The sequence below is a fragment of the Rhopilema esculentum genome, chromosome 11 (assembly GCF_057945365.1).
Source record: "Rhopilema esculentum isolate cy_ngs chromosome 11, ASM5794536v1, whole genome shotgun sequence".
Classification (NCBI taxonomy): domain Eukaryota; kingdom Metazoa; phylum Cnidaria; class Scyphozoa; order Rhizostomeae; family Rhizostomatidae; genus Rhopilema; species Rhopilema esculentum.
The window spans coordinates 584,098-597,679 of record NC_142825.1 but is presented as its reverse complement, the minus strand read 5'-3'; the positions used below and the strand labels follow the sequence as shown (position 1 = coordinate 597,679).

Sequence of the window (13,582 nt, the reverse complement as noted above, 5' to 3'; positions counted from 1 at the left end):
GGCATGTTTATACGAGGCAGGCCTGGCCTGACCGAGCTAGCTCACCTAGGCAGGATGAATTTTAATTGCGTTTATATGAGGCAGAGTTCATCTCGGCAAAGCGGGATGGCCTCGTATTGATTCAACTGATAGACTCAAGTTGATATCAATTTTTTGCACGCTTGTTTTGTTTTTTATTAAATAAGTTTTCAAGCACTATTCAAGCTCCACACAAAATGTCAAGAAACAAAACGATTATTGCTCTTTGGATTTTAAAGGTAACTGGATTACTTTCGATGATTTCCCAGTTGCATGGCTTGATGCTATTGTGGATTGCCTTGCAAAGACACATACAAGAGTTGATGATTGCAGTGGAGCAACGAAAAAGAAATCGTTTCCTACAGAAGGCAAAAAATGCAAAGATGAGGAGGTTAAGGAGAAAGCACAGAGATGCTTGGTTTAACCCTGTTCGAACTGAAGAATGCTGGATCAAAATGGTGAATAAGAGGGAAGTGATGATGCTTGGCATAAAATATTCGCCTATCAAGGAATCAGTTTAACTGCGTTGTTCAGGAAATGGCCCCTTCCATTTCTCTAGATCCAAAGTCGCCTAATTATAGAGCTTTATCTGCGAACACTGTATTATCTTAAAGATACTTGCTTTGGGCTTGCTTTGTCAACAACACCATCTGTAATTTCAGAAGTTTGCAGTTCGATGCAAATTGTGAAAAAAAAATTTGATAAACAAAGAAAACTTTGGCGCGTAACCAAACACAACACAGTCACCCTGCGCTTGCACAGAACATGCATTGTTATCCTGGTCAACCGGGCCTGGCCGTCTGACACTGTTTATATGGGCTTGCCTTACCGGGATCGTGCCTGCCCAACTCACAGATCCCGGCTGACCGAGCTGGCCCACTGCTCAAATAAACGCAACTTGATTGAACAAAGGATGTTATTGTTTACTCAGATCTCGCCTAGGTTAGCCAGCTCGGTCAGGTGGGCTGGCCCACCTCATATAAACCGGCCCTTGTTGAGGAAGAATTGAATGAAAAGGAAGCAATTTTTAAAACTCCTAAATTCACCAGAGAAAAAAAAAGTTATCTGCAAGGGAAGTTGATGAATCACAACATGTAGCACATGTAAGAATACATGTTGAAAGCGTAATTGGGCGATTGAAAGACTTTCAAATTTTACAATCAATTATTCCAATTTCACAAGTAGTCTTATTGGATAATATTATGACTGTATTCTGATAGGTCTTTGCATCGAAGCTTCTTTCGTATTGCCTATACTGCTTAAGAGCATTTCTGTCTAGTTCTATAGATGTTGGGTCAAAAAGACTAACTAATGGTTCCGGAAGAATGTTATTAGTTCACTCAGCATCACTGTCAGCACTAACTGTATCTCTACCATTGGAAGATCCCTGTATATCTTCCTTGTGTATGCTGGTGAGAATAGCTGCTTCATTGTTGATGCTATGTAGCTCTTCAAATTTTTCCTTACAGATACTGCCTTCTCCTGAAGTTGGATCCATAACACTATAACAAGTTGTGGCAAAATTGATGCTATTTGCCTGGAGTATCTCATGTTTCTTTCCCTTTTTGAAATTTATTGCCTTTATAGGTGCTGGGTTGGCGTGCCTTTTGCTTGCCTTCCATGATGACAACTGGCTGGTGCAAGAAACTTCCTCATTTAGCTTGTAGTGGGTGGCAGCTCCAAGCTTAAATAATAAAGCTGCTATATGACTGCAGGCAGATCCCAATCCTGCCATGCAGGTACAGTTTGCTGTAAGAACCCATCCATGATGATTGTTAATTGCCACCCAAACATTGTATAACTTGACAGATTTTTCTTGTCGTTGACTGGGCAGTACCTGTAAGTAGCAAGTCATATTGTCTAGCTTACCCAATTTTTTTAGAAAATATCATTTTCAGTGAGCACAAAAAGAAAAGTTTCATAAAGCTATTGGCAACTTTTGAGTTCGAAGAATACCTTTACAATTTGATGTAAACTCACGAGGACCTAAAAATCTAAAATGGGAAGGCATTCTTCTAAAGTACTATCTATGCTCTCCTATGGTGGGCTGACTTGACATGCATGCAGAATGTTGCAGAATGTGAAGATTCACTCCTTAGATTATGAAAATTCATGATTAAATTTGTTTACATATGCTGTCCAACGAGTTTCCATTTCAGATTTAGAAATACAAAAGAATGGCACCTGTTTTGTGTAGGGCCTAGTTCACTCACCTGGAATTTGATGAAACAAGACGATTTTGATGCTGAACTTGGATGATGAAAACAGTCATGGACATGTCATTCTCAGAAAAAAGTGATAGTCATCCGCGATTCGTTTGTGAATGTACTTGGGGACTCAACAAGGTACTTTGTTATGCCTTCCCAAGCAACATTAGGAAGCTTTGTTATGTCGTTGGTCCAGCCACTCTCTAGCATGAAAGGATCTTCTAGCTTTGTGCCATTTGCAAGAGTTAGTTTTCGTCATACTGTTTTTTGTCTTCAACAGAAAGCTTTTCATAGTAAGCAGATGCCATTCTCTGTTTGTAAAAATATGCTCAAGAACTGCGATCACTCTCGACATAACAAGGTAAACAGGCAGAATGTTTTGCCTCTCGGTGTGCACATGCATTTTTGGTATTGTCTGGCTGTGAAATGGGTCTATTGGTTAACTTCATAATATGCATTTGGCCACCAAAACATGTCTAATACGCGACTATGAGTTTTGAAAGACCCAAAATGACCCGATGCCCAATCCGAATGACTCAATGAAATGATTTCATTGTGAAGTTCTCAAGGCAAGACAATTAATGATTGTTTATGATGGTCATGTTATTGCATATGCATATTAAGATTTGAGGGTTCAATGATGTTCTTGTCCAGTAATTCTTGAACTTGTTGATCAATCTCTTTTCTTTGGCTATAAGGCAACCTCCCTGCAGGTATAGAAACAGGGTCACTGTCCTTCAGTTTTATTTCATGTTAAATTAATGCTTGTTTTGGCTCTTCCTGTAACTGCATGACCCGAGAATAAGTCTTTACACTATATACAAATAATTATTAAGAACAAAGGCTCATATTAGTTGGTAAACTTTGATCGGCAAGCTATCAGAAATCTATGTATCGATTCTGATCTAACTTTAAAAACCATTCTACTCAAATCTTTATTCAAAAGGCCCTTCTTACATCAATCTCATATAGCATTTCTTGGTTAATCGGCAATACTATTGTGTTACTTATTGTGTAAATAGTTGGAAAGCCAACAATAAGTTATTGCATCAACGCATGAAATTTAGCAAACGTAGTGATGATAATCATAACAAGATATTATTAGTAATGACAAATTCCCAACAACACATGAATATGGCAAGAATACGGAAACAAAATTAAGTTCAGCCTAAGTTATGATAAGGATGGTCTGTTTCTTCCCCTTGTGTCTTCTCGGGCTACTGGCTGATGATGGTCCTAGTATTGTGATAAAGAGTTACCAACAATATTTTTTCAATGAAAATACATTAGCCTACTCAAAGCATGGCAACAAAAACTGAAATACTAAATCAGTTACACAATATATAAATATATGTATATATAAAAACAAAAAGTTATGTAATCTAAAAAAAATTATTGATAATTGAAGTGTCACTCACATTTAAATATATTATTGTTTCAGTCCAATATTTCGATCTTCGGTTTCCTTTCCGTATGACAAGTTTGTGTCATATGTCATCAAATCAACTCGAACCAATCATATGAAACATTGTGCATGAGCTTTTGTCAATCTAACTAAATCAAATTTCAAACCAGTTTCCAGTTCTAATCAAAGCAATATGATTGGTTGCTTGAGAAAAGGCAATTCAAAGAAAGAATGGAAAAGTTAGAACATGTGTTGAAATAAAAACATTATTCACTAATTCTTTATTCATTATACACTATTGTATGGGAACAATTGGAAAAATTGATTCACAACTAAGGTGTGATAGGGGAAATCAGGAAACCGGCTAAATGCAAGGAGATTTGCAGGTGGTTTCAGGTGATTTGCAGGTGGTTCAGGTGATTTGCAGGTGGTTTCAGGTGATTTCAGGTGGTTTCAGGTGATTTTAACCTTTATAACATACGGCCTTGTGTCAGCAAAACCAGTCATGAAACGTAGGAGGGAGCTTTTCCCAATCTTCCTTGAGTGACATTAACTTTGCCATAAAATCGTCTTCATCATCAGCAGAAGCAAAGCCCAGCTCTCTCACCACACCATCATTTGTGCCATAGATATCAGCAATGATCCTTTTCTGCCCTCTTGCCTTAAGCTGGGTCAGCTTCTTCTGATCACGATCTGCTATATGCTTCACACAGAGAAGATTCTTCAGATTTGGCATAACACCCTTGAAACTTGAAACATTGCTTTTTCCATATCAGTTACTAAGAAAGGAATGTCTCGGATGTTGGAATTTCCAACCATTAAATAAATGGTTAATCTTTAAAAGGTGTCTTTGGATTTCTTCATGTCCAGCTGCACTGGACCAAAGAACCATGGATGTTCACCTTTATTATTTGTCAATCGCAGATTCTGAAAGACAGTGCCGGTTACCCACATGTCACAAATGTTGAATGTTGTGTCCATCCCCAGGATCTTATTGGCATCCACACAAAGCTTGTCAAATGCTGTAATGCAATACTCATCTGGTGTGAGGATAACATTCCTAATCAAAGTGTTGGCACCCTCTCGTTTCATAACTTTCACAACACACAGAATTTTGTCTTGGGATACATCAAGATTCTCAGTTATTTTTTTGACTGTGGTTGTAAATTGTACACCTGAAAACAGGGAGAGGAATGAATTAAACTGAAAAGGACAAGGGTTCATCCTGGTTTCCATTAGAACAGTTGGTATTTTCATAAAAAGTTAATTGTCCTACAGCATCAGTGGATCATAAAAGAGCTCTGGAAATAATCTTTTAACGATTCATCAGTTGCAAAATCTAATAAAAGAGATTTTCAGTTAGTTGTAGAAATTTCGTTCCAGTTACTTAGGGTGGTAAAAGGTCATTGACGTGAATTATAATGAAACAAAGAAATTGTTCACCATATTTGAACATCATACACAATTTTATGTTAAATTGTAATAGTGGGATACATAAATTTGAAAAGAACAAAAACTCAGAATTAAAAAAATTTTATTTGTTTTGAAAAAGATTTACCTTGCCAGATTGAAGGACTAAAAAGCTTGAGCACATGGCCATTAACAATGTTGTATGCCAACTGCTGCCGTATATAATCCATGTCATACAGGGAAAAATCGAAGTTGGTAGAGTTGGCTTCGGAAATCATACCGCATATCAAAAATAATCCACATTGGGTGCCGTTGCTGCCTTGGAGGGGAAAATAAATTTTCTTCCTTCTAAATTCGCAGACTTCGTTGTACGAAAGAAAAGAAAGACGTTTCAAAAGAGTGTCCACCTCCTTTTGGTGTTCCAGGCCAGAAGAATCTAAAACTGAATAGCTGGATGAAACATTATTGATAGAAAGTGCCTTCCACCAGTGCCTTCCAGAACTAATTGGAAGGAGCAATAAATCTTTGCTGGGAGGTACAAGAGTAGCTTGAGTTTTGAAAATCATAGTAGAAGGGTTCAAAAGTCTTGTGGCTAGCAATGAGTCAATAGCATATACGTTAGGAAATGATTTATTTATTGCTTGGGAAACTGAGCAAATTATACTGTCATTTATAAAATTTTCACCACCAAGACTCCTTATATCATGGGCTTTCACTACTTAAAGACAGAAGATATTTCTTGGCTGGCATTCACAGTGGAGTTATGGCACATAATTTCAAAGACCGTAAATTTATCTTTGGCTGCAAAATATCAGCATCATCTTCAATGAAGGGGTATTTTTGCTTTGGAATGTGATACGCAGCAAAACCTGAGGAGTATGAAAGTTGCCAAAGATATGTCAACCCACTCTGAATGCTGTAAATGGCGGGGCCTTTAATGCTATCAAGAATGATCATATCATGTTCCAAAAAAACAATGGTTACAAAATGGTTCATGGAGTGAGCTATAAATAAGCGGTCACTTCTTTTAATTTCCAATATTTTAAGCAGATTTTTGAACAGTTCATCAGGATTTTCGTCAAGATGGCAAGGGTTAGCATTTTGAAAAAATAGCTTGAAATTATTGTCAAAGCGGATGCACTCATAGCCTTGGTCTTGTGCAACGCTGATGATAACATCAATGCTATAGTCTCCTGAGAGTGATCTTTGCTTTTGGAAATCGTTGCTCAGATCTTCTCTCAGAGCCATTTCCAACCAAAGACATTCGGCAACACTGTTAAAATCATGCGGAGTTAGATAAAACTTGTTGATGGTATTATGCAAAGCACACATGCTGCAAAGTGTTGTGTTACCTTGAAGTTGCATTTTGAATCGTTCTCCTTTAAAATCAGAGTTAATAAGTTTCACATGAATATTCACATTGAATGGGTAGTCTGAAAAGACAATTTCTATACAATATTTAAGGTTTGATTCAAAACCCTTCCCTTGTTTTCCTTCAATTTCACAAGAATCTAGCTTGTGAAGAAATTGTCTTACAAGGTAAAGAACTTGCACATTAGTGCAAGAAGCCAAAATGTTGTTGCACTTTTCTGTAGCACCAGCCAACAAGTTATAATGTGAAGATGTAAACACTTTTTTGCTGCTGTGGGAGATATTTTGACCGTTTTGGTCTTTGGAAGAGTTGATTCCTCATCAAAATTTCTATTTCTTTTTTTTGTCCCTTTACCAGTAGCTGTATTGTGTTTTGGTGAAAGATTTTTCCTTTGCAAACCACACCGTTCAACGAAATTTAAATGTCTGTGCTTTTAAAACAGTCAATGCACTGGTGGTCATCTTCTTCAAGAAAGGAAATGATTTTGTCACTCAACCAGACTTTCCTTTTTCTTTCCCAAGCCACAGTACCATAAAGAAAAAAAGGAAATCCAGCCTGTTTTAGTTCATCCATTCTCCTCAGATATGCAGAATGCATATCACACTGTTGTCAACCACTAGATAAACTATACAGCTCGGCAAGCACTCCGGAATCCAGCACTTCAAAATATTTCGCAAAAAAAGAATCTATGTTTAAACTTAAAATTGTTTTTGTAGTTGGTATTTTTTTGGTAAAAGCTATCTCCATCAGGAAAATTAAGCTTATACATGGAAGAGGGCAATACCTCAACAACTTTGGCAATGACATTTAATGGCAAAAATGGGTCATGGTTTTTCTTTATACCTCAACCAGTTTTCATGTCTGGGTTCTTAACCAGAACTTTGTCACCAACATAAAACTTGTCACCTGGGGAATTTTTTAGATCCCTCTTGATGTTACGGTGGATAGTTATTTCAGTGGCCTCCAAAAGCTTGAGGTGATTCAGGAACCTCATTTTTGACAAATTAAACAGACAAGAAGAAGACTTTCAAAATCTGATTACTGGCTACATTCAGTTTCTTCTGCCTCCATCTTGCCTGAATCATCACTATTATCATTGGAACGGTCTACAATAAGTGTTTTTGTCAAAGAGGATCCAAGACATGACTGCATTATCTCAGTTGCTGGAATGGTTTTTACAGAGGAAACATCAAAAGAAGAGGAACCCTCTTTTTCACCTGAGAACGGTTCGTAATTTGAATAATAGTTGTTGGCTATTGAAGTGCTTCATGTGAGCTTTCAGTTCACATGAGGTGACATTTTTTTCTTATTGCATGCTGAAAGTTATCTTGAAGGCTTTGATGTTTGGTGTTCGAGCACGATTTGTGTACTCTTTTAAAAAGGTAAATTTCTTGTTGTGCTTTAGATTAAACAGTTTTAGTATGTACATTATCTCTATGGTTATATTGATGCTTAAGAGATCGATTTTCAACTTGATGGACGCAAAGGCACCTCATAAATTCTGTCAATTTTAGATTTCCAAATATAATCCTTTGAAAGGAAATGTGGGAGGATTTGCTATCTTTTTTTGTCAGCACCCCCAACCCCCTCCCCCTCCCCCCCCTACTTCTGACCTGCTATCAAATGTAATTTAAAACAGTGTGAAAAAACTGTACAGAACTGTTTTTCAATCGGCATCATTCTTCAGCTCTATATTATTTGCCTTCAAATTCAATAACTTCCTTGTGTTCACACCTCTGCTTTGTTGAAAGATAGTTGAATAGCCCTTGATGACAGCTTAATTGATTATTCAGGAAGCTGATAATCATCTCTTTCGTTGACACTATTGCTAGAGCACTGCTGCAGGAAGTTCTTAATGGGTTGGTTTTTCTGGTATGTCTTAACTGCTTGATGGAATTACTGAGACTCGGAATTGTCAACTTTAGTTTTCTGTGTCGTTTAAGAAGTTCAGACTGTTTTTTATCTGAGTTGACAATGGAGAAATGAGATTTTGGTATTCACAAGAGGATTCATAAAACACATTTTGTTCCGAAGAATGTAATGAAAATTATGTCTTAGTGAGATCCTGAGGTGTGTAGTGTTTTATTATATCGAGCTGGATTAGGGGCATAGATGAGCCGAAAAATATTTGCTTTCATCATGAAGCTAAGTACTGATCTGCATTTGAAAGCTCATATTTAATGTTCATACCAAGTTGGTGAAGGGTGGCCATAAAATATCACTATCACTAGCATGGCAACTTCCTGAGCATAATATTGAGCCAGTGCCTGGTTGGAAGTTGTGTAGAAAGTCTTTTGACAGAGCAACAGCAACGCTGAGAGAAACTGGCCCTATGGTGGAAGTTGATTTTTAGTCCTCGAGGATAAGGACATTGGTGAACAGGATAGTTCCTTTACTCAAGAACAGCATAGGGACACTCTGAATGATAGTCTTGTGGCTAAAGGTGCATCCCCAGTGAAAACCCATGGCATGCCAAAACACAGACGCGTATCATATGCAAACAAGAAGATAGAAAAACCTCTAGGAACTGTCAAGCAAAGTTTCGTGTGTGCAATTGGTGTTGGGGTGGAAAATCTATATTCTGGAGGAGCATCAGCTGATCTTAATGAAGATGTTGAGAAGAAGGCAGCTGATCTTGATCAAAATAAAGGATAAATTGCCCCATTCTGAATACAGTCTGAAAATTCAGATGCTCACACTAACACCTGAATCATGGAGCATCAAATATGCCTCAGGCTATTTTGGAGTTTCTGAATACCCAGTAAGAAAGGCTCTGGAATTGAAAGGCCAGAAAGGTATTCTTGCTTTGCCAGAACGCAGAATAAGAAAAATACTGTCAGATGATATACATCAAAAGGTTAGATCATTTTTTGAGAATGACGAATATTCTCAATTGTTACCTGGGAAAAATACTTTGTCAGCATTGGAAGGAATGTTCATGCACAGAAGCATGTTCATGTTATGCAATTTAAAGGAACTGTATGCAAGTTTCAAAGGAAAGAATCCAACAGTCAAGTTGGGATTTTCGAAGTTTTGCTCTTTGCGACCAAAATGGTGTATCACTGTTGGCTCTAGTGGGGCTCATTCTGTCTGCGTATGCACCTTCCATCAGAACGCGATTCTTCTGTTGGATGCAGCAAACACTGGAAAGACAAACAACGAAATGATGGATATGGTTGTTTGTTGTCTTGACTGTAAGAAATGTATGGTGCATCGATTGTTGTCCAGAAACAACTGCTCTCAGAGCTTTTCTTGATGGGGCATTCAGCGAGACTCAAAATGATATCTCTTTCAAGCAGTGGCAAAGCACTGATCTTACTGAATTGTTAATTCAAAATCTTTCTGTTGATGAGTTTATAGATTTTCTTGTGAAGAATAATGGCAACCTCACTGCACATTCCTACATCGTAAAATGCCAGGCAAGGTACTTGAAGAGTAGGAAAGAGAATCTGCCAGATAACTCTATGCTTGTGCAAGGAGATTTTGCTGAAAACTATATGTTTGTGGTTCAGGACGAAATCCAGTCGTATCATTGGAGTTAAAATTGTTACACTCTTCACACAGTCGTTGTTTACTTTAAGCAAGGTGAAAGACTTGAACAGACAAATTAGATTACTTTATATCTGATGACCTAGAACATGATACTAACTTTGTTTACACACTTCAGAGAGAGCTTTTTGATTAAATAAAGTTTAAAAATCCCCATATAGAGAGAACTGAGTGTTTTTCGAAAGGCTGTACTGACCAATATAAAAACTTTAAAAACATGTTAAACCTGTGTCTTCACAAGACAGATTTTTGGCTTGGAAGAAAATTGGACATTTTTTGCTACTAGTCACAAGAAAACTCACTGTGATGGCATTGGAGGAACTGTTAAACGTTTGACTGCCCGTGCCAGCTTGCAACATCAACATTCCTCACAGATATTGACAGTAGCATCAATGCTAGAATTCTGCAAAGAAAACATTAAAGATATAAAGTTTTGTTTTCTTTCTAAAAACAAATTACAGGCAGTTAGAGAGGAAGTGAAAAATAGATTCTCTAAGGGGCGAACTATCCTAGGAACAAGGTCCTACCATTTTTTCGCCCCAGAAAGTGACCACGAAATTTGCTACAAGCGAATTTCAGAGTATGCAGAATTTTCTGGCAAATTTTCGATAACTGGTAAAACAATGTCTTAGGAGAAGATTAGGTATAATGCAAAAGTGCATGACTATGTAGCTTGCCAATATGATGAAAAATGATGGATTGGTTTGGTGCGGGTGGTTAGCTTTGAAGAGCAAGATTGCCGGATGAGCTTCAATCATCCGGCAAGCCCAACCAACAATATTTGGTGGCCAGTCCGAGCTGATTTATGTTGGGTTTCTTTTGAAAATATTATTTGTAAAGTATCTACACCAGTTACAGCAACTGGCAGGACATACCACATAAATGAAGAGGATATTCAGCATTTCACCAACACATTTAAATGATGTGTCCTGAAATTTGGTAATTATTTATGTCCTATTATGTCGAATGTAGAATCACAGGGTTTGAATGCAAGGGTGCCATTTGATTATCATAGTTATTAAGCAAAAGCTACTGGAATTCATACAAAGCTATTGAAAGGAAATACATGAAAGGGAGATTACTACTCTGAGACAATATTGGCCAAAAACGTTGTCTCTTCTCAAACTAAATTAATTTCGTAGAGGTTATATTGTACAAAATTTGAATTTTAAATTTATTAAGCAGCTTACCATGTTTTATGAACCTAGAGTGGCGTCGCCCTCTTGGTGCACCTGCAAAAATCTGCATGATTGGAATTCCACCTGTAAAAATATAAGAGTAGACTGGACCTAGATTTTTTTCAAAAACCGCACACAAATAACTTGCTGTCGACTAATATTCAAGTTGCTGGCTGTTTCTGATTCTTTTTAACAAATACATATATTTTCTGACAAGTTTTTCAACTGCTTACCTTGAACCAGTTCGTAAGTATCCTTAAATTCTCAGTTTTGTTTTTAGGTTACGCAAAACTTTGGTTTCAATTTCCGAATTTTTTCTTTGTTACAATAAAAATTGTTTACTTGTGGTTAATAAAACCGCCTTTCTGTGTTGACACAATATATTGATGTGCGAGATTTAAAAAGTTAGAACAAATCAGGAGGTGTTTTATCAGATCAATATTGATTGGGCGGATGTTGATTGGCATCTCAAAAGGATATCTTTGATATACAACAAAAGGCATCTGAAGTAAGACCTTGGGAGCATTCGGAGATAGCAATGAAATCCTGAGAAACTTCGTATTGGTCATTGCATGTTCTAAAAAAAAGAAAGCTACTCTCTCTTAGCCAGCCTGCAGACTCTTGAATCGAATTGCAAATGTTTATCCTCCTGTAGAGTCTGCACAACAGCGAGCATTCTCTTGTTCTCTTGACGTCACAATCCATGAAAAACAGTGGAACGATTGTGATTGGTCAATACCCGTTTCCATCGCTATGTAGCTTTTTGCGTTGATTTGTCCGTGTGTTTCATGTTTTCAAAATGGCATCAGATCAACATGGAAATAAAATCGAAGAAGAAATGCAAATCTGCAAACTTTGCATGATGAAAATTGAAAAAAAATCTGACTGAAACTTAGTAATTGGAAAACATAACTACCAATAGGAAATCAATGATCTTCTCGTTGACTTGAGAAGCAACAATTCCAGGCTGATATGTCATGACTGTTATTTGCATTTGCTGAAAAAAAGACATGGCCATATTGATAAAGTGCGACAGACAGAACTAGAGTTGAAAATTAAAATCAAGAGATATTTTCAGCAACCAACTTTGACAGTAGGCCTATCTACTACATGGCAACTAAAGACAAATGAAAGACTGCTCACAAGCATCCCTAAAGATAATGAGCCTCCAAAGAAACCATCAGCTTCTTCAAGAATACCTGCGCCGACCAAGGAAGATGTAAACTTCTACAAAGGAGCACGCACACTAGATTTTCATCTTGTGATGAGCAGCGAATAAAAGTTCCAACTGCTGTTTGTGTGAAGGTTACATGGCCAAGCAAAGCAAGAGAAAGAAATTTACCTGCTCAGCTGGTCTCATTGGGTACAATGATCTGCAGAGGAACATATCAGCAGATTGCTAATGCTGCTTGGCGCAATGATTCAATATGTCCTGCTTTGATCAAACTTTTTCTCAAAGAAATTGACAAAGAATGCTGCAATATCTGTGCCAAAGGGCCTAAAGCTAAGATAGAATTTGATGCTTCATCATCCAAAGAAGAATTCTTACCAAAAACCTCTGCTAGTGACACTGGTAGTGTGTTTCGAAAAACTGGGAAAGAAGACATTCTCAAGTTCAGTTTTAAAAACATGAAAGAAGAATTGTCAAAGAAATGCCCCCTTTTTTATAATGTTTTGCAAGTTGCTGCTGTAAGCCATACCAAGATTGCAGCCAATAATACACACCTAGTTTCCACCGTGTGCATAGCAGCTTCAATTTGTTTTAAAAACAGATCACCAAAGATGACATGTCTTCAGCTCCTTATCAGCATAATCATGCAGCACTCAGGAGTCATGGTAAGTATAATATCTCAACAAATTCTGTGGTAACCCTTTAATACACTTAGGGGTAATTCACAATTGATGTCAATCAATTTTTTGGCCATTTTACCCCCCCCCCTTCTTTCTCCCTTCTAATCAACTTTCATCAACTGTTGGTAAACCCCTCTCTGGTTTATGTCAACTTTCATGTGACCCCTTCTTCCTCCCTAATTGAAGTCTACTTTTCAACAAAACTTTCACTAACACATTAACTTGTATGCTTTACATATTGTTTTACCTGTATGCAAATTTATAAATTTGAAGTATCGGTATCTTGTTTCCTCACATTATTCTGTTAAGATATGAAGCATTGGTTGAAAAGATCTTTTTTGCACAATATTTTGGCTGAATTAATTTAGCTAAAAGCAAACAGTGCAGTAGTGTTCATTAAACATTTCAATGAACATTTCAGGGTAGGCTGTTGCGTCTAAAATCTCTCTGCTTGGGTAACTCTTGTGATAACTCTGAATCGTCACGCACATGCAACCAATCTTCATGCAGATTGTCTTCAGTTGTCTCAGCAAAATCTTTGTGTATGGTACTGTCATCTTCAGAATTTTGAGAAATATCCAAGCCACCAAAT

At 37.2% G+C, this 13,582-nt stretch overlaps 1 protein-coding gene across 1 annotated transcript; it reads right to left on the bottom strand.

Annotated features, from left to right (window-relative positions):
* Positions 1-618: 618 nt before the first annotated feature.
* Positions 619-4,366, bottom strand: LOC135694769 (uncharacterized). The gene is made up of 3 exons (XM_089111148.1): positions 4,238-4,366; positions 2,316-2,477; positions 619-1,894 (listed from the first exon to the last, which is right to left on the bottom strand). Exons 1-3 carry the CDS (start codon positions 4,364-4,366, stop codon positions 1,355-1,357), a joined length of 831 nt encoding a protein of 276 aa, XP_088967274.1. The 3' UTR covers positions 619-1,354.
* Positions 4,367-13,582: the final 9,216 nt, after the last annotated feature.